Here is a 27,360-nt window from a genome sequence, read left to right as displayed (position 1 = left end):
ATCCCCTTGTGCCAGGCTGTCTGCAAAATGCACAGTGCAAGAGAGCATCACGCAGAGAAGACTCTCTTCACGTGGGATGGGAAGGGAAAAGCAGGAAAAACAGCAGTTCCCTAACGTCTCACAGGAAATCAGCGTCATAAACAGAAACTGAATGCTAAGTCATAGTCTCTGCTGTTTTTCATGACCTGCACAGGTTGATGCTTTTTTCAAGATACTGTATTAGATAAGGGTGCAAAAATCCACTACAGGTGTCACTTTTGTTGTGAAAATATCAGCAGTTCAGTTAACCAGAAACGATGGCCCTGCTGCATGCTTTGGGGGGAGGCATTCCCTCCCTCCTGGAAAAAGTGCCTTTCAGAAGGATGGCTTAACAAAATGTCTGCCCGTCTGCAAAGTGGTTCGTGTCAGCCAAGTGTCAAGTGAGGAGAGGAGGTAGAGCCACAGTTTGAGAAGAGTTATGCCCATCCTCACAGCCCGTCAAAAATACTGGCCCCTTATATGGCAGGAAATCCAGTGCGAGCTGAAGTTGTCAGAGATGATTCAATTCTTGCTGAGTGCTCTTTGACTCTTCTCAGAGTCCCAGAATGAAGCTGAGGTCAGGGACTCAGTGACTGCTGGCTACTAGCCCTGCCACAGCTCTGGGAACAGCAGCCTGTACCCATCTAATGTGGATCTGTAGATCTCACCATAGGACTGGCTGACTGCTTGCCCCCAGGTGCTGAGACTCCCCATCTCCAGTGTCGGGGACTGAGATGAGGTACATGTAACTGCATTGGAAGGGAGGATGTGCCTTCTGTCCAGTAATGAATATTTCCCTTCCATGTACGCTCCTACATAGAATGGGCTGAATTATTTCACATTGAGCCAGAACATCTAAACCCATTGATGACATTTCAAGCAAGTGCAGCACTTGTCACATTAATGGCAAAAGCTCCACTACTTTTATGTGTCTCCCCTTTAAGGCTCAGGTTATCAGCTGTAACTCTACCTCTGATTATTTTTGGTAGAGTAGCTCTCACCCACCTTATATGCAAGTAATATGTTTGCTGTAGACATGGTGCTGCAGTCTAATCCTAGACCCATAATTTAAATATAGTAAGGAAAGGGCCAGCCACCTTCAGGGAAGCCTTGCTTGTTTATATCAGGAAAGTATTTGGGTCTGTAAAGACTGTTGTTTATCAAAATATTGAAATTGCATATGATTATCTTAGATTAAAAAATAAATTATTTTGTAAGCATTTTCTTGGAATTGGTTCAGATATTCAAATTTTCATTGGTCAGTAATAAAATTCTGATAATTTAAATGTCTGCAGTAAATCAAGCTTTTTTTCAGAAGCTACAGTTCAGACATTGTAATTTTAAATAGTTGTAAATATACCCACAGTAATGACTGCAACACCAGTTCCTTATACATAGAAATTAGCCATGATGATCAATATTATTCTTTATTGCTTTTGAATTGATATCAATTTAGAAATTTATTAATATATACTGTTACAGCTCACTGATTCATAGATTTTACAGCTAAAAGGGGACGTTATACCAGTTTGTCTCATCTCTTGTACAGCAGTTTTATACGGTTTCCTTATAGTAGTCTGTTCAAATAAGTGAATCTCACACTTGGAACTTAGGACCTGTGTGTTCTGTTGTCTTTACCTGGCTGTTTTTAACAAGCCCCTTACAGTTAGCCAACAATTCGTCACTCAGTGCTCCGACTAGCTCACAACAATATTTTTGCTTGCTATATTGACACAACTAAGATGATGATTCCTTGCATACCTTCCATCTAAACTCAGAGACAGGTGTATTTTGATCACAATATAATCTTGTTCAAGTCTAACATTTTTTTTCTTTAGGTGCTGACTTGGTTTGCATCAATGGCAAGACACTAACTAATTTCAGCAGAGCCAAAATTTAATCCTTGTTTGTATTAGGTTACCAATATTACTATCCATCTGCATTCCTGCAGTCAGGGCTTTTCGCTAACAAAGCCAGTGAAAGCATTCAAAGGCTGCGTGACTGCAGTTTATTGTTATCAACAAGTAACAGGGATTTTTCTTTCAAACTTGAGCTACACACAGAAGTTTGTTATGTCATGTGGACATAAAGCATCTTAGTTATAAGCTGGGGTTAGCCTGTTTAGTCAGAACAACTGGCTAAAGAATTATAAATAAATTAGACTAGCTCTTGGTATTGGAAGTATTTTGTCCTGTTACCACTGAGCTCAGACCCATTCATGAGTTCAGCCCCTGCTAATTTACTGTTTCCTTTTCCTGTTTGTAAGCAGGGCACATCTCATGGATGCAGGCTTGATTCTTCAGAACTTAGAACTTGACGTAGCATGGATTACTCCATCAACAACAACTATATAGCTCATATATGTGAAGATGGGCATTATCTGTGAATACTATCTGGAGGGGAGCCTTGGTTTGGAAATGGCTTCTTTGGGTGTCCCCCTCACTCTCATTTTTAATTATTGCAACAATTTATCAATTAGTTTCTCCATTATTTCATAGAGCTTCTTGTCATGTGTCACTAGACAAGATGTGGTGGCCACTAAATTTTCTGCAAGTTATAGCAGAAAAGAGACCTGTTCTGTTCCCACCCTGCCTCCCAGAGTGGGTATTAGCTGCAGGGTCACTTTTATCTTGTGAAACTTTTTTTTACCTGATTAAATTTCCTTGCGTAGCAAACCTATATGACTTTTGTAAACGTGATTGTAGTTTCCTTGAGGTTTTATGTAAAAATGTATTCAGAACTTACTCTGTCTCCACTGGAAAGAGTTGTCTGCAGAAGTCTGTGGTGCCCTTATAACACTGTAATCCCAGGCAGCTCAGGGAAATTGAAGGAGAATGTCAGGATGGAAAAGTGCAGCTAGTTCTATTAAATCCTATTAAAAAATCATATGAGGAAAAATGAGGTTTAAGCCAGGCTTGGGGAAGCTGTTTTAGAGAAAATTTGTTTTAAATAATCCTTATTTTTACCATTAAGACTACCTCTGTTTTGCTGCAGAGTTGCACTGTGAAAATTTTCAGGAAAGAATAAGAAAATAGTAAAATGATCTGAACTCTGAATTAGTGCCTTTATGGTTATAATTTCCTTTACTTCAGTTGAGTTTCCCTGGCAGAGCTGCAAGGAAAACTCTACACCATTAAATAACAGAGTCCACAGTACTAAATACAAGCAGGTATAAGTTCTCTCTCTATTTGCAAGCAATCCCTAAATTTTGTTGTTGAACTCCTGGCTTTTTGTGAGTAAATATTTCTAGAAAAGACAGCATCTCACATAATTTTGTAGATTATGCTAAGGGTGCATACATACACTACCACCCCCACCCCCACCCCCAATAGATGTATATGTGGACACCTTTAAACATCTGTCTCGGGAGGTAACTGGAATTTGGTGCATTCATTCCTGATTACTCTGGGGCTCTGGAATTTCAGGATCTGACTCCTTCTAATAGGGAATCTCTAGCTGTGTCGTTTGAAATGGTGGTTTAAATAAAAAAAAAAAAGCAGCAGCAATACAGCACATCACAATAGCAAGTTAAATATAGACAAGGATTACAGAGCCATTGTTTTCACTTCTGCTAAATAAGACAGTACTCTTAAAATGGAACACCACTTGACCTTTCAAGTCTCATCAGTCTGTGATTGTATTTAACTGTGCGGGGAGGAAACATATTCCCCCTGGAACTGTCCCCTATTGATATGACGATCACTACTGCTGGGTCACACCATGCACAGCAGGCAGAAACCCAGTGCTCCAGAACACAAGAGGAATCTTGCAGCGCATGGAGGAGCTCTGTCCATGTCCCACAATGACACACGCTCTTTTTTCAACTTCTCTCAGCTTGTGCTCTCTGCTGGCCATCTCAAATCACCACCAGTGCTCAAACATTCAAAAATCACTTACTTTGAAGTGGAAATTCTTGATGTGCAAAGCAAGAAGCAGATCTGCATTGTGGACAAGGTGAGTGTGTTATTCCAGCATGCTGGGGACGTGCCTGGTTTACACGGTGCCAGTTCAGGGACTCTGTTTTTACTCTGTTGTGGTCTTACTCTGTAATGGAAATGCTTTCATTCTTTTCTCTGGGGGATACTCAGAACTTCTTGTTAGTTGCAATCCTTGGCTAATGTTGTCCAAGATTTTTACAAATAATCCCAAACTAGTTTCTTTTAGATCTCCTGGCTGCTCTGTGGATTCTAGATATGTCCTCAGGCTGTCTCTTGACACTCAGATTACAGCGTTTATTTCAGAGCATGATACTTAAACATCTGCTTCAGAATGGATATTAAGTTTTAATACATTTGTAAAGCTTAGCATCTCTGTGATCCTATAGGTTGTTGTTATCTAAATGTACTCAACTGCACCCTACTTACCAGACTGGGCAGGAACCTGACAATTTTTTAAAAGACCCTATTTTTTAAAAAAAAGGCCTTAGCTTAAAGAGGTGGCTTTTTTTTTTTTTTTTTTTTTTTTTTTGTAACGTGAACCACAAAAAAATAAACTACAGTCAAATTGTATAACTAGGACGAGAGGACTGGGTAGGAAGGAAGTTTACAATGCAGTAAACAACAACTGAAAAAATGCTTCATAAATATTTTCATCACAGTTTCTGTGATTCATTGTCCCTCAGCTGAAGAGCTGGTCTCTTGCGTGCCATGAAAATGAGAATCCTAATCTATTTTGACTATATGATTTGTCAGTAATGTAGTAGAGTTTTGAGACTTACTGTTTCACTAGAAGAAAAAAATAAAAATAAAAATATAAAATAAAACCCTCTCTTATTCTCAACTGGCAACAGCTGGGATCACTGGTTAAGTTTGCTTCAAGTGTTTAATTTAATGCCTTTGAAATATGCAGGGTGGAATACTACCAGAATTCTAGTGTTCTTGATCATTTTAAGGGTGTTTTTGCAATTTGTATGCCTAGTTAAAGGTACATGTCTCACTTATTCATTCTTAACCGGGCAAAATATTTTTTTTTGAGATTTTTTAAAATCTAGCCAAAGGGGAAACATGTACAAAATAGTCAAACTAATATGATGACTATTAACGCAGTTCTACTGAAAGTGTTTGCTGTATTTAATTTACTGAGTGACTTTTATGCAGTTATTAAAAAGGGTTATCTAAATACTATACTGAATAAGGTTTCAATCCAAAGAAAGACTGAGTCTTTTTTCCTATAGTGTCATTAAAAGAAATACATTAACAGAAACAGAATTAGGTGAAGAGCCACATTTCAGTAATCCTTCCATGATGTATGGAAGAACTGTGGTCTGCTAGGACAATAACAGACCTGTGTTTTAATTTTAATCCTGAATTTTGATGAGCCTGAACATTTTCTACACCTTCTCCAAACATGGACTCTGCCCCTGTAGAGGTGGAAAGAGAGTTATGAGTGGTGATTGCAAAGTACTCTGTCTCTCTATAGGGATAAAATACACTCAGAGGAGCAGTAACAACTGTAAACTGAAACTGTTGGCTCAGAAATCTATGTTCAATTTACATGGCCATGGCCAGCAGTACAAACCTTTTTTTTTGGCACAGACTGCCTAAAGAATTGGGATTTTGAATGTGCATTCACCTGGCTAAATCCGTTAATTTGCTGTGATAATCCCTTCCTAAGGCAACCCTGAAAGTAGAGAAGCCGAGTTCCTTAATCCCATGAACACTTGTTCGTATTGGTGAACTTCATTTCTGTTGATTATTGGAGCAAACAAGCAACCATTTTACTGGACTAGACTATCTTCTGCTTAATCAGATATAATATTGATACAGACCCAACATAACGCTTCTAATGCCTGTTTTCTATTTGAAAGATGATTACGATTAGCTTAATTTCTTGGGGTTGCATGTAATTATTACCTGTCAGAATTTATAATAGGAGAGAATAGGAACCACAGATTTTTAAATGCATGTATTTACACTTTTACTTCATATTGTTAGTAGTTCACATTATTATGATTTAGCAACTGCGTTTGTAATACTCACAGATTAATAAATCTAAAGGGACAAGCTCTATTGTAATGGCAGAGAGAAGACCCCTTTCTTTCTCCACCTAATAGAAACCCAGGCAGAGTGATTAGATGATTAATACTATGTGGTTAAATACCAGTCACTGCTTCCAGAGGTTTAGTTTCTGTGAGACACTTGCACATGCATATGAATCCTATTCAGATTAGTGGGAGCTTTGTAAAGTCTGCAAAATAATTCTACATCTAACTAGTTTCAGTACTTAGAAAAAAAAGATATCTTGTACTCAATGCGGTGTCAGGGATTTAGAAGAGGTGTGTTTGGCTGTGTGATTTCGAGCAATCGATTGAAATCAATAGGCTTTGGATCCAGCATAAGTAACAGTGAATTAATTCTCCATCTGTAAAACTAAAATAACGTTATTTCCTTTGGCTTTCTTACCCATCTTATACTTTGGGGAAGGATCAATCACATATTAAGTGAACTGAGTGGTTACTAGAAGGTCTTGATCGTCTTTAAGACTGGCTTAGAGAAACAGAATAAATACATATTTACCTGGTTTTTAAGCCTGTAAGATACATTCACATCATGCTGCAGGCTTTTACACAGTCAGGAAAGGCAGAAAAAAATATTGAAAGAAAGTAGAAGAGGAAAACCCCAGACATTTTGTCTATAGTCATCCCCTCCAGGAGCTGGGTCTTGAAGAAAAATACATAATCTTGCAAAACTTGAAGTAAATTCACAAGAGTCAGGAACACTAGCAGTTCATTTTGCACATGCGTACTTTGAACATAATATTCTTTATAGGAGTGTAATTTCTTTTATTGAATATTGACAACCTGCCCCAGGGACTTCCCCTACTATGGATATGACATTACTGCCAGTAGTTTGGTGTACACGAGCTTTTCCAGTGAGTTACTTAAAGAATTTAAAAGAGAAATAATAATGTGAGATCTTTTTCCCCGGATTTACTCTTGGTACAGAAATTAATTCTGAGGTGAGAAGTCATGGAGAAGAGGCCTCAGATTTTAGGGGTGGGGAGAGAGGGAAGGAAACACAGACCTGTCTCAAAATTGTTTTCCAGTTATTCCACAAAATGTCCTCAAACTACTTCTAACAAAACAGCAGGCACCAGTGATTTACAGAAAAATGGGGGCTACCTTGGACATCTGGAAAAAGGCTTCAAAAGGGAGCTGGCAGGGAAAACTAATTTAAACCTAGGCTATAACCCCATCCGTCTGTCACTAAAAGCAGTATATAAATGCTCAGATACCCTGGGACTGTACTCACATGACCAGAGGTATCCACAGTCTGATGTGATGGCAGCAGGGGAACAAAAGCCAGTGACGTTTTGAGGAGATGTATGGGTGACCTCCCGCTCTGCGCACTGCCCACGAGAGGGCAAGGGTCCAGGCGTGTGGGTCAGCTTGAATGAGAGTCCTGGGTCTGTCTTCCTTCCTTCCTTCCTTCCTTCCTTCCTTCCTCCCTCCTTCCTTCCCTCCCTCCCTTCCCTCCTTCCCTCCCTCCCTTCCCTCCTTCCCTCCCTCCCTCCTTCCTTCCCTCCTTGCTCCCTCCCTCCTTCCTTCCCTCCCTCTCTTCCCTCCTTCCCTCCCTCCCTTCCCTCCTTCCTTCTCCCTCCTTCCCTCCCTCCCTCCTCCCTCCTTCCCTCCCTCTCTTCCCTCCTCCCTCCCTCCCTCCTTCCCTCCCTCCCTCCCTCCCTTCTCCCTCCCTCCCTCCTCCCTTCCCTGCTCCCCAGGGAGGCAGGCCAGTGTCCTCACGCACAGCATGGCTTGGCTGCAGCAGAGCATCTTGCCTGACCCGAGATCCCTCTACAGCTGGGGCAGGATTTCGTAGAACAGAAAGGTGTTTACACAAGCAGGCAAAGGCCTTGCAAAGCTGGTGGCTGAAAGTCACAATTAGGCAACCTTAGCCAGGAAATTCAGCCCATATTTTGACAGTCAGTCGTGGTCGATAAATAAAGTTTGGGCATCTTGTGAGTGAATCTTCAGTCTCTTCAACATGCAAATCAAGACTGATTTTTTTTAAGGTGTTCTGTAGTTGAAACATGAGTCACACAGGTTTCTTGCTCAGGGAGTGAAAGAAGTATTCAGCAAGGAATAAATCTCTTCTTTGGCCAGTGTAAAACAGCAGGTGAGCCTAGGTGATCACAAGTCCCTTTTTTCCTCACAATTTATTAATTTCTGTGGACGAAATTCCTTCCTGTCTGTAAAGAGGAGAGGACATGTAATTAGTGATTTAGTTTTAGAAATATTTTCAGGGGAAAAAGTCCCCAAAAGTCTAAGGATTCTGGCTCCTATATTACTTCCAAAAAGCTACGCAAAACAACACAACATGCAAAATTCATCATGTCTTAAAAATGAAAGAAAATAATTCCTGTTTGCATTTTTTAACAAATAATCCACATTTCTCATCGTCAGCCACAACTTATGAAAAATACATAGCTACTCAAAAACTGTTTTACTTGTACATTATTCCAAAAGCCTGATGTAGGTTAGTTTTAAAGTTATCGATGTGCAGTGATTTGATTTATAAATGCTGTTAAGGCAACTCATAACTGTTTCTGTTATAGCATTCATTGTATAATATTTTTTTTCTTCAAATTAACTTGTAGTAAAATGTATTTTCCCACAAACATAATGCAATGCCATTAATTTTGCATGAGTTGCTTTTAAGGCAGAAAGTGTTACACAATACAGTTTTTTACAGAATAAATCACCTTTGGGGAAACCAGCAGAGAAAGCTTTTTCCCCACTGAAAGCCTCAGAGCTCAGTAGTTTCGTGCTATATGATTTTGCAAGTCAGCTATAAGCAGAGGTGCAAACTCAGGTTTTGGCTGCTATGCAATGTCCCTCCCTTGCAGAGAACTTCTTAAGGCCTACAGAAGAGAGCTTGCTTCTTAAGGCGTGCAGGAAGAGCCTCTTTTCTTGGTGTGCTGCAAAGATGATGGAAGCTACTTTCCTACTGTTCCTTAAACCAGCACTCCCTGCACCCAGTGCCCTCTCCCACTGAAATCTCTTTGGAAAACCCAGTTACTGATAGTTAAATGTTTGTGGTTAACGATATATACTGTAGGAACACTTAACTGTATTTTTGTGAGTGTAGACATACCATGCAATGCCGACAATGAAAATCACGTGAACATTGTTATTTTTCTTAAATTAAAGGACTCTTGCATAGGGCTTGTCCTTTTGTTACACAGTTTTGTTGTGCCCAGCATAACACAAGTCTATGCATCAATCCAGTCACTTACATCATAGAATCTTTTAGGTTGCAAAAGACTTTTAAGATCATCAAGTCCAACCACTAACCCAGGACTGGCAAGTCCATCACTAAACCATGTCCCTAAGCACTGCATCTATGTGTTTTTAAACGCTTTCAGTGATGGCAATTCCACCACCTCCCTGGGCAGCCTACACAACTCTTCTTGCTGTTAAATATTGCACAGTATATGTATTATTACTAAAAGATGAATTAGGGCTTATTCTGATTACTCTGAAAGGCTTGCCTGTCTCTGAAGGACTTCACAAGCATTTTTGTTTGTAAAGCACCTAAAACAATAGTGTCCTTTTATCTGCACACTATGGCTTAACAATACAATGGATTTACACTGGCACAACAGCAAAACCAGATACATGCAGAAATGGTACCTCCAGTATCAGAAATCTATTACTTCTGCCTGCGGGTTGCAGCTCTGTCACAGAAAGTGAGCAGCCAAGGACTGTCATCACCAGTTCTCTTTTGCATAGTCATCTCTAGCAAATAAAAATAACTTCTCACATCATGACTTGGAGGTTAGAGATACCACATTCATTTTAGGTAAGCAAATGCAATCATTAAATAGGCAATGAAACTCTGAAAAGGAACTCTTTGCAGTACCAGGACATTGTCTTTAACATCAGGCTCTCCTCATTTGCTTCATTCTAGGGAAGTATAGTAAAGAAGTCCTTTCCCAGGAAAGAAGATTAATATTTTCATCACCTTGTGTAGTGATGTATTTATAGTATATATTTTTTCCCCTAAACCTTGCCATTGTAGTATTTCACGTCACAGGACTCTATATTCTTTCTTGTAGAGAATGAGTAAAACCTGTGCGTTTCCACAGCAGCCTCATGTCTTGCATAGGATTTTTAAGATTATCATCTTTCTCATTCAAGCATTCTATCATTACAGATGTCCTGCTTCTGGTGCCAAAAATGCCCAGAGGGATTGAATAACTAGCTATGTCGGAAGAGGGGGCTTCCATGGCAAGACCACATGCTGATGCTGAGTCCCACAAACTATGGATTCCCACAGCAATACGGATGAAGGAACCCAGACAAAAAACTGGCTGGACATAGGCTCATTGCTGTGGAAGTCCTCTTTTATACTTCCTTTTGGAAGGAGGATTTCATGGTGTCTTGTGTCATTACTATATGTTTTCACAGCATCCAGCACAATGGGGATCTGGTCCCTGCTGGGAGGCATGATGAGTAAATACATTACATTTACAAACATATTACAAAGTCTATACATTTTCTTGCCCATAAGAATTGAATCTTACACCTACCCCCTGGTGCTGGAGGTGATGACAGTAGTATTTTCTTCCTCAGTTATTAGTTACAGTTGGCAAAGTAGGTAAACATATTCAAATTCCGTTGAAGCAATGCACTACACTCATTTCTTACTGCTCTACTAGAAATTCACATAATTTTAATGTCAATATAGTTTCAAACGAAAAGAGGCAACTAGACATATTAATTTCTGCTTGCTCTTTGCTGTCACTTTTCTTGTTTCAATAGGGCTTTTAAAATAGAATACCTGGAGAAATGGCCTTTGATTTATCTGGAAGAGAGAGACTGGGGAGGGGAGAAGCTGGTAACTTTAGGGCATTTAGCATTTGTAAAGGGATAATTTAAAGAATTACAGAAGCTACTACAAAAGACTAATGCTCCAGCTGATACTAATTTTCAGAGTAGTGTAGTGCCTTTAAATGACATGTTTTATACATCTTTTATTTTAGATAGAAAAGTCTAAGCCTAGGGAGAAGAAAGAAAGGGTGAAATATAATTAATGATCCAAAAAATTAAACCTGATTCAAAGTTCAGCAAAACCAAGAGAATGAATTCTTGAGACACCAGTGGTTTTCTAGCTCTTCATGAGCATAAGCCATTCTGGCCAAAAGGAAAAGCTATGCTACCTAAAGCAATGAATATTGCCAAAAGTGTATCATCTCTAGAGACAGATTCCCAGCCAGTGTGAAAATGTTCTCTTTCCCCAAAAAACTTTACAACATTTTACCCCAGCTGTACATTTGCCTTATTGTATCAAAGGTAATTCACAGATTATTGCAAATTATGAATGTACTAGAGCTGTAGGTGTTTTGTTAGTCTAATAGTTAATCAGCACAACCCACGATGGAAATTTAGGTGTATAATGGCATCTCATATAGGCATTATTGTAGCATTAAAATGCTCCTGCTCATGATTTATTGGTCCATCAGAACATGCTTGAGGTTCTTTCTTAAATCAGACCTGTGATTTTTCACAAAATACCTGAGCCATGTAGTAATGGATCTATAAATATCTAGCAGTATATATGAATGCTATTGCTATAATATATCTGTCTATGTTTAAAAAAACCTGGATTTTTAAAAGTCCTTAAAATGCAAGCTTTCCTTTTTTAATTTATACAGCTCTTGTGCTCCAAGAGAAGTGGCAGTCAGAGAATCTGTACCAGAAGTACAGCAAGCATCTTCATTGCACTTGGTGTTGTGAAAAGTACTTAGTTTTCTAACTGACCTGATGATCTTTAATTGTTCTCATATGTGACCCTGATTTCCCATTCCTTCCTGCTTCCCCTCATGGACCACAGGGTGCTTGCCTTCTCTCCATCTTTCCCTGCCTGCTCTCCCCAACAGAACTTTGGACATACTGGCCAAATTTAAATACAACTGTGAAAAAAAAAAAAAAGAAAATAAAAAAAAAGGCTCAAAAGATTACTTAGTTCCTGCTTGTCTAATGAAGCTGGCGGCTGGGGAGTGCAGTATTTGTGAGCAGGGAGCCCGGGCAGAGCTCAGCCTTCACCCCTGCTCTACACCAGTAGCCAGCTCAACATGCACATTCCAACTGGGCGATCAGCAAGTGCGTGGCAGCAAAACAGCCCCAGTTTCTTGCCCAGTGGAAATGTCATAGGAGACAGGGAAGGGATATAGGGCAGCTGGAAAAGGCTTGGAAGTCCTTTATTAGTAGAAATTAAGGCTTTATTAGTCCTGCTACTCATAGAACCACTTGTTTTGCCAGTACGTGGTTTCCTATGAATTTTCTTCTGAGTTGCCTGACCTCACTCTTGCTTTCTGTTTTCATACAGTCCCCCAAATAGTCTGTGACCATTCCATGGTAAATATGGGTTGAGTTTCTTTGGGTGCACTGCTTGATTTTAAATGTTAGTAGTCTGCATAGGTATAAAAAGCAAACATAAATCTCTACAGCCATTTGATAGAAAAGGGAAGACAAATTTAGAGAGATTTCACAGCTAAGCTACTTAATCCATGCTAGGACTGGCAATCAAAATCCAAACAAAACCCTAAGCCTCATTTTATTCCTGAAAAGAATTGGTCAAAATTAGGTTTGAGCTTTTTTTTGTTTATTTTTGTTAAGTGTCTATCCCAAATGCTGTTTTCTTTGCAAATTACAGTGAAAAAAAAAAAAAGAGTCTTGAATTTGTGATGAGGTAGAATTTGGGAAAGATCGTATTACAAATTAATTTTGAATATTTCAATATATTATGACACAATAAGTATTTCAAGTACAATTTATTTTACAATTTAATAGTGTATTTATTTGAATGTTATTTCCTGTTGGGTTATTTTCCATGGCATGAGAAGCATAAGTTATATTATTTTACACTATCATGATTGATGTGTCATAAAATAATGCAAAAGTAATGAAAGTTCCATACCGATGAGGAATAAAAAGAAATGAAAATGACAAAACAAAATGAATTTTTAGCATGTTCCTGAAGCAGGATTTTTTTTTTTACAAAAAAATTTTCTATTTAATTTTCAAAATTTGAAGTCAATACAAATTTACACATCCAGAGTTGTGCCAGAACAATTCCAGTTCCCCAGCAGAAGTGTTGTGACAGAGGCTTCCAGACTGGTACTGTTAAGCTCTCAAAGGTGTATACAGCAACCTTACTCAGCTACTTACCTAACAAAAGGCTGAAAGGCATGGAAATGCACCAATTCTAGTCAGATTTGCTCAGAAATAGGTGAACATGGTGAATTCAGTAAACTGAGGGATAGCCTGCATGCCTTCTGTCTGCTGGTGGATTGCATTCTCTTTACTTCCACTCTCATCTTTATAAAAGGGAGAAAAAGCTCTTTCTGGTGTCTGACACTTTTTCAGAAAATTTCTTCTAAAGGGAGAGTATTTTTTTTTAATGTAAATACACAGCTAGCAGTGCAAAACCAATATAACATGTTTAGAGACAAACTTGGCTAGTGTAAATTGACATGACTGCACCGGGCAAGCATGTGTTTATGTGTATTCTTAGATAATTTGACCCATAATTACTGGAAATATTAGTCAGTTGGATTATTTCATATGCCAGAATTCATCTAGGAGATTGCTAAGTGATACAGCCCTCTCTACTCACGTATACTGGAACTGACCTGAGGTAAAACCATAGTTCTGAATATCTCCAGTTTCTGGAAAGACTGGCTTTAGATCAGAGCTAGCTGTTGGTAGGCAGTTCACTGCAGTTTACCAAGTGAAATATTACATTCTGTATAAAGCCTTTGTGTAGTTGCTGACAACACTTATCTATATGTAGTTATTTCTATGTTATTACCATGGTGAGCTCATCCATTTATATCTCGTTAGACATGACCAGCACACTGGTTTACCAAGCTAACAAGAGAGCAGTATGGGACACACTGAGAGAAGCTACAGTAAAACAGTACCCAGTTTTTAATATTGTCTTTGAAAATTCACAATAAGAAAAAGTAATCTGATCTAGAAGCCAAATTCACAAAATATGGAGATCGATTTGAACAGGTGTTTTCCTGATAAACTTTCTGTGAAATTCTGATTTCTAATAATACAGCATGGTCTCAAAGTAAGGACAGGGTGCAAAAACATTAATGATGAAGTATTTCTTTAGTGCTGAATTTGGAAATTACCTGGCTTTCTCATTAGCTGGTTAACTGTTTTGGGGTCAGATCCTTGGCTGCAATAATCTGATGTCACGCTTTTGAACAACTTTACCCTGGCTGAAGATGGGGCTGTCTGTGATTAATGAGCAGCTGGAGTGGCAGAATTTCTGAATTTCTGCAATTATGGAAAATTACTGCCCGTGGGAAAGTAGGTGACTCAGCAGTGCAGTGGTACTGACTTGTCCCAAAGAGAAAAAACATTCAAAGGGAAATGTTGAATGAAAGATCACGTATTTGCTAAAATTCTATTATTCAAATTCTTATTGATATTCTGCTAACCTTTAACCTCTAAAAAATGCTTTAGTGGAAGAACTGTGTGATGCAATTACATACAGATCACCAGATGTGTTATAATTCCTTGAGTTATAAATGTGAAAGAGGTACAAAAGTGGATAACTATCTGATTAGCTTGCACTTACAAAAGGCAGTATTAAGTTCCCATAATGTCTTCCACTTATGCTATGACTCAAGGAAAAGCACTAAGTTACTAATACAGTATTTTAAATCTTAAAAAGAAATGTGATGCTTTGTGTGTTGCTGCATAAAGGAAGGACAGAACTGGAATGGATGACCCAGAAGGTTCTTCCGCTTTTGAATTCCTGAAAAATGAAAAGTTGCCTCAAATGGAAAAGTAAAAGTATTTTGGCTGTGAAGGTATAGGAAAAACAGGATTTGAAGTTTTTAAGTTGTCCTTTTCTGAATGAAAAGTGTAATGAATACAACCCACACCTGTAAAATCTGCATTTCTTCATAACATTTTTTGTGAAGAAAAAGTAGTCTTGAACCTTACACATGATAGCAACTTACTAGAAAGTTAACTATATTTAAAATCTGGTGTTAAACTGCAAGTCTAAGAAGCTGGAGGGAAAACTGGCTTGACCATCACACATGGAAGGTATTGTGCCAATCGAGAGCTGTTTTTACAATGAAATCTGTCTTGTTTTAAATAAACTAAGGGTGGTCTTTCACTGTTTTCCCTTTGAAAAGTGCTGAAATAGAGGAAAAGGAAGGTTATAACACTTCAGAAATACTTTAAAAGAATAAAAGGCGAGTAAGACTAATAATTGCAGTGAAATGTTCCAGGGTGGTTTATTCAGTTAGCACAAAGGGTAATAAGAGCAGATGCTGTTCCAGTCCTTACAATTCTTTAGCTTGTATTGACGTACAATGAAAAGAACAAAAGATAATTAATGGTCTATGAAGAGGACACTCTTAGTAGTAAGCTCATGTCTCAGCATCCATCTTCGCGTTGATCAATATTAGAAACTATAACTTCAACAGTTGTTTTATGAGGCCTTTAAAAAAAAGGACACAGAATTATCAAGATCATAAAAAAATGTATTTCATTCTTTTGTGACTATAGCCTCATTATTCTGCCTGCGAAAGGACACTGCAATTCTTCTATGTCATAGCCCATCCTGAAGGGGAAGGTATTTGTGTTATTTTTCAACTTGCCGTCTGTGTAGTTTGTCTCAAGTGCAAGGGTCCTTCTTTAAGCCAGCTGGCCCATAAAACAAATGCCTCCCTGCCCTCCTGGCTGGCTGCGTGCTCCAGGCGTTCCCTGGGCACACGCAGCCTGGGCAGTGTGGTGCCGTGCAGCGCTGCCAGACTGCAGCCAACAACCAAGTACATGCCCTGCCTGGGACTGAGCTGGCAGGACTTAAACCAGCTCTAGCCTAAAGCAGCTTGGATGCGCTCGGGCACAGCAGTGCTCTTGCTAACAAGCTCTGCCTCTCTCATAGGTGTCATACAGAGCACATTCCCCTCCCCCCTCCCACCCCCCAGCTGCAGCTACAGGGTTCAAGCACCAGCTTTGGAGGTAGGGGAGATGGTATGTAGTGGTTCACATCACACCGCGTGGATATGCTCACGGTTTCCTCTGCCACAGCAGGCCATCGTAAGCACAGATCCTGGCAGGCACTTCATAACTCTTAAACACCTAAGGCATGTGAATAGTTCTGTAGGTAGACCTAAAACACAAGCTTAAACTATTTTTTCCATACCTAAAGTCAGGTGATACAAATCCAACGGTTGGCATAGCAGGATTTGGAGGGGAGAAAGCACTAAAAGCCTCAGAACGATAAATGGGAGAGGGATGTAGAAGTAGAGCTGCTGAGAAGGGCTGGACTAGAAATTTTGCACTGATTGAAAGCAACGCTGCCTTGAAGTTGACATACAGATCATAGAATCATTTAGGGTGGGAAAGACCTTCAAGATGATCAAGTCCAACCGTTTCTCAGAAGTGCAAGATATGGAGACCATGAGTTCTGTTTTGAGCTAGTTCTGCTCTGTGACTGTGCTAAGCTTAACAGTCTTTCAGCTTCCCTTGACTTCATCAGATGATCAGCTCTCCAGAGCATGGGTTGGCCCTGGCTACTCTTTCCCAGAACCCAGCATGATAAGATGCTGACCTCTTGTAGGGATGCAGGCCCTGCAGAAATGTGGCTTATACTGTATTTAGACAGGCAGATCATCCTCCATCACATCGGAAAAGATCATCCCATCCTTGAGCTGGCAATGCCAGCTCTGAAAACCCGTACACTTGCCCTGTGCTAGGACACATGAAAGATTTCGATCTGCTGTCATGTGTGCTGTAAAGTCGTTGCCAGCTAACAGCACTTGCATCCATATCTGATGGATTCTGGGCTCCAGACCTCACAGGTGTAAGAAAGCAATTTCAGATATTTTCAGAGTTTTTGAAAACACAAAAAAACCCCCTATCCGCCATATTCATGTCCACAGTGGTTGTACGCATTACAAGAAAAGACTCTTGCAGGCTATGGGAGATGTGCTGTTCTACTGGATGTTGCATAGAATGGCTTAAGTGCAATGAATACAGATAAAATGTTTTATTTTCTTTTTGAACTGAGAAAGATGAGATGGGTCCTTCTATTGTTCCCTGTAGCTAGGAAGGAAAGGGGCACAGCTGGCATCAGGAACTGCGAGGGCTATGTCCCTTTCCTGGCCTGGTACAGTTCAACACGGTTTGAGTGCAACAGAGACCTTGATGATGTTGGGGAAGGGGAAAGGTTACATCCTTGGTTTCAGGGAGTCCAGTCCCATCGCACTGGAATTGGCATCGCTTAGCAGGCACATCAGAGAGACAAGTCAGGGTTTAAGTAGAGATTCACTTACAGCACTTTTTGCAAATAGGGACTTTGCCAGTGCCCAGTAAAACACTCTGTAACTGTGGAAAAGAAAGTGTTCTCATCTAAACCCAAAGAAAAAGCTAGAAAAATCTGAACTTTACATACCATTTAGCACAGATATAATTTTACAGCTTTAGATTATTGAAATCTGTACTGAGCTCTCTGTCTGTTCATATTATTGCTAGAAACAAGTTGACTAACTCCTAAGCATTAGTGGCATGTATATTGTATATTTCTGTGGGGTGTCAGATTGTATAAGAGGAAAACTTTTCTTTCTATACTGATTTGTTGTCTTTGAGTCAACAGTTTTATTTTCTTGAATCAGTATTTCTCCAAACTCGGCCTTTTCAGTGAAACAGCAGGTGCTGACTGATCTCTACTAGCAGAATTTCTTGTGTTCTTCTCTATGATTTTTTTGTATGGTTATTGTCAAAATTCAGTAATATCACTAATAAGTAAAATAGATAAATATCACTAATAACATTTGGAAGAAGTGGGGCTACAGTCTAAAGATGGTGCCAGGTTCCAAGCAAGGCTCAGTAAGTCAATTAACTTAAGTGTAGAGTCCTAACTAATGCAATGAAACAGCAACTGGATTGCCCAGCAAACCCCATATAAATCTTTGGGTGGGAAGAGACAGACAAACTTCTGCAGAGCAGAACCTGTGTAACTGCCAAGGAGGCTACATCAGGAAACTGCCACATTCTGGTTAGACTGAGAGAACCTGGAGATGGGGTAAAAAAGACAATGGATGCCCAGCCAGGCAAAATGGTGCCATGGCTGTTTGTCTACCTCAACCCAAAGAAATTCTGCTGCTCCTCAAGATTTTGCTGTATGTCACCACCACTTCACACTGGTATTAGCCTATGCTGCACAGGTCCCTAAAGTCTCCAGGGAAGGTGGTTTTCTGCATTCTGCTGACTGCAGCGATGAGGTATCTTGCTAGAGCTGAAGCAGATACCCATAGTAAAGACACAGTTTAATTTAATTCTTAGTCTCTGTGCTTAAATGAACAATATAGAATCAGTGTCAGCTGCAAGGGGACGGTCTTGTTAACACCAGACCCTCATTTCTTGCCACCTCAATCTCAAGCTCAATGTACTACTTCCTGAAGGGTTCCATTGCTTTTCCTTGTAAAAGCAAGGTACTTCTAAGTTTTTGCTGTAGTAAATTCTGTGTTTCTCAGATGCTTTGTACAGAGTGTATTAAGAAATCAATATACATAATAAAATAGAGCCTAAAAGGCCTCCAGACTACCATCTAACACTGCGACACTTGAATTGCTTCAGTGCACATAAGCAACAGCGTACAGAAGGAAACTAATTCCAGGCAGAAAGGACAGAACATGCCATCTTTGATACTGGCCCCTCAAGAAGATGCTTTCCTGTCTGTAACAGACATGCACCAGCATGCTTCAACCTAACTTTAAAGCTAACCCTTCAAGTTTTCCCACTGGTTTGATCTTGAAGGCAGTTATTGCTTCAAGCAGCACAAGCAGCTTTCCCTCGAATCCTGGGATTATACCCTTCCACTGGCCAAACAGAGGTGGTCCAGGTAATGTATAAATCAAATGTGGACAACCCTTAATAACATATCAACGTCTGAAAGCAAATTTTCTGATTTGCTTTATTCTTGCCTAAGGATCTTGCAGACAAATGGAATAATCTCTTCATTAGAGGAGGCCAGAAGGGATCCAAGAGTGAAGATGACAAAAACATTAATCTGCATGCATTTTGTTTTCTTTTCCAGGTACCTCCATCATCCACCCTTCTCGATGTGAAACACAAATTTCACAAAGCATGTAAGTACTATGGCTAGCAGACTAGAGGCATGGTTAGAGGCCTTTCAGCTTGGAGAGACTGCCAAATTTATTTTTCATGAAATCTCACACAAAAGCTGAGACTGGCTTGACAGCTCCAGTGCTAAATAAGAGCAGTGTTTGGACTAAGGTTCTACTGTAGCTATAGCAGACGTGAGAGCCTGGAAGAAGACTGCATAATTTATCACTGCCAGCCCATGAGGGGCAATACTTTACTGCTTTTTTTAACATTACACATTGTCAATTGAAGACCACAACCGCATTTGCCCTCATAGTGTTACATTAGATAAGTTTCAATAACATTAGACTCCTGCAAGCTGGCCATAAACAGACCATGCAGACCAAACAACTACTCTAGTGGGGAACTCGAGCACAGATGACTAAATGACTTATCTGGGCTTGTGCAGGCAATCTGAGAGACTTCTCAACTGACTCAGCCACGTCCAGTTCCTTAAAGGTTAGGGCAACCTCCCTTTCTTCTAGCACCACTTTTTTTTATTTTTCATATCCCAGGGAGGGGGGTGGTGTGGTAGGGAAATAGCAGGGGAGAGGGTAATTTTTCGCACGTACAGACTGTATATATGGACCTTGTACCTGAGAAGAAATAAGAGCAATCACACTCCAAAAAATCCCTCTTTTCTCCCTGCCAGAGAACAGAACAGTTTTGCTGGATACTTCCTTTCTGCCACCTCCTAGCCACATGCCTCCAGCTCTTACTAGAGGGAGGTGGTTGGAAAGGTGGGGGAAAGAGCAATGAAAGCAGCTAAATGCCAAAATCTGATGGCATTTACCTCTATCCACTGAATTTCTGCTCAGGATTTGGGGGAGTGAGGCCAAATATACCTGAAACCTCCAGAATATACATGTGCGTATAGTGTGCCTTGAGTTCTGAAATGCTAAAATGCTGCTGTATCTGTGTTTGTAGGGGTCCTAACTGTGCCACCCTTGCTCCTAGACTGAAAGATGTTTCTCCTAGCCCTGCCTGTGGGAAGTAATATGCTACTTGTGATGAGGACTGTTAACCCCAAGTGTCACCCACGTTTGAGATGTGTGGGTCTGTGCAAGGCCTATTAACTTGAACTAAACTTCTTAGAACTGCAGTTATTTAGTTGAGCAGAAGGTGCAACAAGAATTGAGGGTTAGAAGTGAAGGCCAGAGGAACTCAAATTAGGAACATGTTATTGGGTTCCAAGAGGCAGGATGGTTTACTGTTGGAGTAAGCATCTTAGATGATGGGCTTTCATTATTTAAAAAAAAAAAAAAAGAAAAAAGAAAAAAGAAAAAAAAGAGAGTATATTCAACCAAAGGCTGGATGTCTTCTAAAAAAAAAAAAAAAAAAAAGACAAGGTTTAGTCAGACATTAATACTCAGACTTCAGAGTAGGATAAGTAGAAGAAATGTTATGCTTCCTCTCCATCCACAGAATTTTATAAAACACTAAAGCTGAAGGATTCTGTGGTTGCACAAAGGTTCAGTTGATGAAGCAAAAGGCTGTTGACCTGACTGCTCTAAAAACACTTGTTTTCACTCCCTTTAAGGACTTGCAAAATGCAAAATGGTAAAAGTTCAGAAAACCCACAGCTGAATATGAAAAGACTGAACGTGTAAGCTTTAATATTTCAATAAGAGGATGTCCTCCCATCAGTTTGTGAAATGCAGTGCATTTCTGCCTAGACTCTCTCTAAGTCAATTGAAACTGGATTTATATATTGATGCAGCTTAAATAGTTGAAGATCACTGGGGCAAACGTTTATGCCAATTTCACTGTAATGAGGTTTGTAATGGATTTGGGCTAAAATGGTGCAAGTATGTGTGTAAGCCATTTTAGTGGCATCTGTTTTCATATTTAGAGGTAGCTTATTCCTCAGATACTCTCAGTGATGTGAGCATAAAGGAAGACAGCAAGCAATACAGCAAAGCACGATGTGAATTGTGAACTGAAACTCTGACAGTGCAGCGTTCTACAGCACATGGAAGGGCTGGCATGTGCCTTCAATGCTTTTTCAGTTCTCAAGTTTTTATGTCAAATCCTCCCATTCCTGGGAGTACACTATATCAGTGTCCTGTATCCTCTCTTCCCATTCCAGCTCATTGCTTTGATCTCTCTTTTCCAGTTCAGCCTGGATGTTGCTGTCTCATGAGGTTCCCCCCTCCTCCTCCTTTCCCACTTACAAAGAACAAACCTTCCCTTTTTTCTCTTCATATAATTTGGCATATGACAGCTAATAGAATACAGTTCCTTCAGGCCGGAACTGAGAAAGGGCTGAAGCTGATCTGTGGATGCTTTTGGTTAGCGTGCTATTTTGTAGTAGCTCATGCATTCATTTCTTTCATTTTGTGAGTGCCAGACTCACATGTTCCCCTATAATGTCTTGCTAAAACACACTCCTACGCACACCCCTTTACAGTCTCTCTGTCTTCATACATTCTCCTTTGATCGCCCATGCAATTAAGCTTTCTCCTCAGCTGGTATCTTGTCAGCCCTTCAGTGAGAGGAACCCCTGTGCAGCAATTTCAAGGCATCATCCCTGTCACTGATCAGTTTTTGCTGCCTGATTCAAGACAGGAAGAAAAAGACTAAATTATGAATTGCAGCACAGGAGGCTGTTAATTGTTAAAACAAAAGAAATGGGATGCAAGTGACACACAACATGTTCTTGCTAAGTAGTTCCTAAGTCAGTCAAACATTAGTTTGGATCTTTATTTATACAAAAGGCAGAATATGGACTTGGAAGTCCAGGAACAAATACTGAAATACTCCTCGGCCCTCACTTCAGCAAAATTGTCTCCACTGAAACAACCCCAGCAAAGCCCAATCCTGTTCTTTCTGTGTCCCTGAGTTCAGGGGGGTAATTCCAGTATTATCATTGGAGATTCGGGGATTTATGAGCTCTTACTGGTGAATAACAATTTAAGATAAACTGCCATTTCCATGAAAATTCAAAGGCTTTCTCTAGACTGAAGACAGCTGTTTTGAATCAGCCCCTGACCACTGTATCCACTGCCCCTGACAGGGACCAGAGACACCAGCCAGGGTCAGCACAGAACAGCAGTTTCCCTGTTGCAGCCTTCTAGCCATCAGCTCTAGGGGCTTTCTGTAGCAGATGTTAGATCCAGGCTGCCACGCTTAATAGCAAACATCACACCTGCCCACCATGAATCTGTCTAATCCTCTTTAAAACTACTCACAGTTTTGACCTCAGCAAAACCCTCTAGGAAGGAGTTCTACAATATAAGGATGTTGTGGACAAATGTCTACGCTTCTGCTGCTTGATACTTTCTGCCTGAAATTGAGTGGCAGCTGAGTGCCTGGGTCTTACTGGCCATCACACTGTATTATCTAAGGTATGGTCAAAGAAGCCTCAATCAAATTGGTGCTATGCACTAAGTGACTTTACCAAGCCAAAAACCTGTTTAAGAAGGAAGCCTCTTGTCCCATTTTCTCAGTTTCTTATAATGAGTTAGGTGCCTGGCATTTTCTTTATATATAAAGATTATATTTTCAATGGAGAAAAAAATACTTTGTAGGCTAAACTTTGCAAGCTCTTGCCCTTGGCAATAATTCTTCACCTTTAATTTATTTTTATCTTTGCAAAATGTATTGGACTGCTGGGGGAGGAAATCTTATAGATAGGAAATGAAAAACTGTAATAATAATGCTAATTCAAGTATCACATAACTAAAATAAAATACCTCTAGAACAGGTAATATAGTGGAGTCAGTGATCATTAAATATGTTCAAGGTTACTGCTCAAAAGTTGCTGAAAAAGCTCTTGAAAGAAGAGGGGGAAAAAGATCTCAGCAATACTGTAACAAACTCATGAATGCAGCCTCCTGCCCCAGGAGGCAGCACACGTAGAGCTACCCTTTGAAGTCAGAAGAGTGAACTTGGGGAGGCCAGAAATTGCCCCCTAGGTGGAAGAAACAGGCAAGGAAGGAAGGGCAGGTGGAAGGGAGCATGGTGACAGGTGGGATGGAAGCTGAAGAGAGAACCGAAAACATCACGTGCATAGTATCCTGGTCTGCGGAGGGGAAGGAGGTGCTCAAGGAATAAGGAACATTACAAGCTGCCAGCTGTCCCAATAAAATACTGACTCTTATTCAGCTCCAAAATTGCAGGCCCCTCCATCTAAGCTAACAGATGTTACATAGGACATTTAAAATAAGCAATATCAATGAAATAAATTATTAAGAAAGAAATTGTCAGTAGATGGCACTCAAGAATAAACAGCATCATTTCCAGACACTGAAACTTTAGAAGTCTGCTATACCATCTTACAACTGCTTCAGACAGGCATTTCTGTAGCAATCCTGAGAGCTATGTTCCCTAGAAAACCACTGAGATATTTTCTAATGCTTTTCTGTAGAGAAAGGACAAAGAGAAAGACAGTGCAATTCCTTCTTCATGGTGGGGACTAGTCTCTCTTTTAGCCGCCTCCTTACAGGCTTAGGGCAGTGTGTTAGGATACATTCATCTGCCAGGTTTTACCTACTGCTCTCATCATGCATGCTCTCTAGAAGTCAGAGGAGAACAGCTAGCCCCTTAGATGTCATCACCCTGCGGACCACCTGGTCAGAGCATAATCTGACTCCCTGCACAAAAGCAAGGTCAGAGGCTCCGGTGCAGGCCCTTCCAACATGCCATTTCACTGAGTCTATCAAACACTCCCACTGACTTCCAAGTGCCTTGCATAAGGTCTTTATCACCTAATGCAAAGACATACCTTCCCATTTAAGAGGATAAACATAAGCAAAAGTACCATATCACAGAATTCTTTTCCAGCTGCATGGGAGGCCTGTGCATATTCTCCCTCCTTCCCTTTTCAAAATTACCTGTTACTGCCTCCAGCTCACTTCTCCTCCCAGTTGCCTGCCAGTAGTGCTCAGCTCAGCCAGGGCTGAACAACTGGAAGGAGAGTGCAAGCAGGTTCTTGTTCACCCAGAACCCTAAAGCACATCTTCAAAACACAGAACAGCAGAAGCCAAGTTAGCCTGGTGAAGAGCAAGAAGGATCTCTCATTGCTTAGAAAACACAAGGTGAGCCTTATGAGAGGAGCTTAAGGCAGATGAGGTATTAAAACTAATCCTGTAGTGGAGGAGGTCCTCTTTTCTCCTTTCCAAAAAGTCTGCTAAGGGTTTTCACGCTCTGAGTCTGAAACTTTCCTGTTTTTAATGACATCTGAGAGCTAGTAGCATGATTCCCAGAGCAAGAGCTTAAGCAATAACTCTGTATTTTGCCAGGCCTGTACTAAACACAAGAGCTGGATGCAGAGCTGTTGCTGGAAAGGATGACTGTTTGTACTGCATCACATAATTCCCTTCTAGAGGCTGGCTGTGATGTTAAACTGCAAGGCTCAGAGAGGTGAGAAAGGATGCTTTGGGGATTAGTCATTAAGAGCAGTACCAGGGAGAACGGTGACTGCTAAGCCAGTGCCTTGCCTAGCGGCTCTGTATAATCAGGACTGTCTGATAACACAGTCTTGCTGAGAACCTGCAGTTCCTCTGATTTCTCCTCACTGTCTGTTACAGCTGGATTCTCAGGTTGAAGAAAGTTAATGAAATCTGTCAATTTTGATGCCTGGAGAGACTCATGTGCCCAATGAATACACCTGCTGGGGACTCAGAGAGGCTGAATTATGCTATTTACAGCTCTTGCAGGCTGATTTCATAGCCTTGGCCTGTCAATCAACCTGGAACCCTTCATGTGTCTCACAAACTGAAGAGACCCAAATAAGTTATATCTAGGGCATAGAGCCTTCCAGAAGGATATTTCTTCTGTCCTGTATTAGATCAGGCTTGGAAAAAGCCAAAATTGTTGAAAGGCGGCCACAATCTGATCCTGCCATGAATTCCTTTGTGCTGGATGCACTCCCAGACAGAAAGACAGCTACAAAGTCTGTGGCTTTTAACAAATCTCCAGTTCCTTCCTCCTGATTTTTATGCTAAGTAGCTCACACTAGCCCAGAGTAGCAGTTCAAATCCATACATGAATGAGTTTTCAAAGGGACAGGCACTATCTTGCTGTGCATGCTGCCTGGCTGCAGAGCTCATATGCCCAGCATTACTTCCCCAGCTCAGATTCATAGAGCGCACTGGGCTGGCAATCATATCCAACCCTTGTTTTAAATAAATTTTCTCCTCTCTACATTCATAACAACTCAATCGGAAATTAACAATGAAGGTGAATCACTAGGGATGGGCAGTTATTTCAAATGGGCACTAAGAAGTACGGTGATTTCATCTGGGTAAATTGCTTATTCATCTGTGTTGACTTTGTAAATGAAAATGACTAGATTAGGAGGAAACACAATGATATTTATTTCATCTTATATTTATAATTTATTTTTATTTAGTCACTCAGCAGATAGCGATAGAAGACTGGTTTATGACAAATTTCAGTATCCCTCAAATGACAGAATTCTAAGCTCTTTATACTTTTCTATGCCTGTCAACACAACTTAGTTTATTAGAAACTCCTTGAATTTATTGTTACTGCCACAGTGAGGCTTGTAACTACTTAAATTCTTTACTTCTTGTTTTGCAAGGCTAAGCACAAGGTAAGGAACAGCTCCTGCCACAGAACGCAAACTAGTCACTACCATCTTCCTCCTCAGCTCACAATCAAGAGATCTAATCCATGAGGAAATTTCTTCCTGCCTCTGCAGGGTGTGCACGTCAGAACAGAGACCTAAATTCTTGCCTTGGCACGCTGCTTTAACCACGAGGCCAGCCTGTCCGGTAGGCTTCATTTCTGATCTGCACAGAAAGAAGTGTCAGGAGGATGACCTCCTCTCAGCTTATTTGTGGCATAGATTTCTCTATACAAAATACAAGAGTCTGTCTGCTGGTACAGATTTGTGTAACTTCAATTTATGGCTTAGCTGTCAAAATAATTGAAACACACCTGTGAAAGCTGGGAATACTTCATTTCCTCCACAGTAGCCAGTCAGCAAATGAGAATGACATCATTGACCTAACACGATTGAAAGAAGAAGCTAAACTGAGTTATCCTCATGATTTTCATCTTCAAAGAGACTAAAAATTTACCTTATACTTAGACTCCAAATCTCCCCTCTGTTCTGTGTTGGAATTGCGGAAAACCAATTCTGGCCAATTTTCAAAAGGGGCAGACAATGCATGGAGTGTTCCAGGTGAAATCACAGCGGTGTAGCCCTCCACCAGGTAGCTCTCCAGAAGGTGTGCACTTGTGCACTTCACAAACACTATTTTGCATCCTGAGCTGTGATCATAACCCTCCCATTTGAGCTCTGACTCATGTGTCTCTTGTTGACACTGCTAAAGTCCAGAACTTATAGTTGGACGTTTCTAGCTGGGCTGCTGATGTCTAACTTCTTGTTCCTGACTTAATCGGACTTAATAATGAGATCCCGCACCAGACTAGGCACCTGCAGTTCACTTTTGCTAAGCACCTGAATTTCATTATAAGTTGTGGATAAAGAGATATTAACTCAGTCTGAAAAGCATCTGATCAGATATCACTGGAGTTCTGCTTTCTGAAATGTACATGTGGTTACAAAGAATATTTTCATTATGTACTGAATTAGGAAAAGATGGTTGAGGTTTGGCTCACCCAGCTGGTTTAAAAGCAGCGCACTTAGTAACACAGGACCTTAAGTAAGACATTTAGGGTCAGATTTTTAAAGCATTTTGGTTTTCTAAAAATAAAAATAAAAACCAAAAGGGCAACTGGGATTTTTGAAGTTTCCTGATTCACTGAAATGAATGTGATGTTTAAAAATTAGGTCTTTAAGACATGATTCAAAACCAATGAGAGTCGTGTTATTGACTGGGGTGAGTTGTGTGCTAGACACTTTCTCCCTTTTGAGCTTCATTTTCTCATCTATAAAATAAGAATAATTAACCTACCTTTCATCCACTTCAGGATCTTTTGTCTGTTTTGGCTGTGATCCCACAAGAAACATTTGGGACAAAGAATGACTTAAATATATGCCTAAGGACCTACTGAACCAGAGGGAGTAAGGTGTCTGAAACACAAAACCCAGGCTATCCATTAAACGCTTCTAGAAATAAGATGACCTTCAGAAAAAAAAGTGATATTTAAACCAGCAACAGAAAAAGTTAAGATCAACTCAAAAACTTTAATGGAAACTCACATTATTTCTCTTTTTTTGGCAGCTGCTGCATCTGATGTTATTGCATTTCATTAGCAGGATTACA

General features: G+C 40.2%; 1 protein-coding gene across 3 annotated transcripts in view; it reads left to right on the top strand.

The window, feature by feature from the left end:
* The first annotated feature begins 3,647 nt into the window (after positions 1 to 3,647).
* The window catches only part of TECRL (trans-2,3-enoyl-CoA reductase like), a 67,911-nt gene continuing 44,198 nt past the window's right edge, over positions 3,648 to 27,360 (top strand). For 2 of the 3 annotated variants that reach the window (XM_027787689.2, XM_055796747.1), the window contains exons 1-2: positions 3,648 to 3,972; positions 19,092 to 19,143. In XM_027787689.2, coding sequence (XP_027643490.1) covers positions 3,739 to 3,972; positions 19,092 to 19,143 — 286 coding nt within the window. In that variant the 5' untranslated portion in view covers positions 3,648 to 3,738. The remainder of the gene's footprint in view (positions 3,973 to 19,091; positions 19,144 to 27,360) is intronic. The other variant, XM_005238026.3, reaches the window with a different exon arrangement.

The sequence above is a fragment of the Falco peregrinus genome, chromosome 2 (genome assembly GCF_023634155.1).
Source record: "Falco peregrinus isolate bFalPer1 chromosome 2, bFalPer1.pri, whole genome shotgun sequence".
NCBI classification, from domain to species: domain Eukaryota; kingdom Metazoa; phylum Chordata; class Aves; order Falconiformes; family Falconidae; genus Falco; species Falco peregrinus.
Note: the sequence above shows the minus strand (reverse complement) of the source record. Positions and strands in the feature narration are given on the sequence as shown.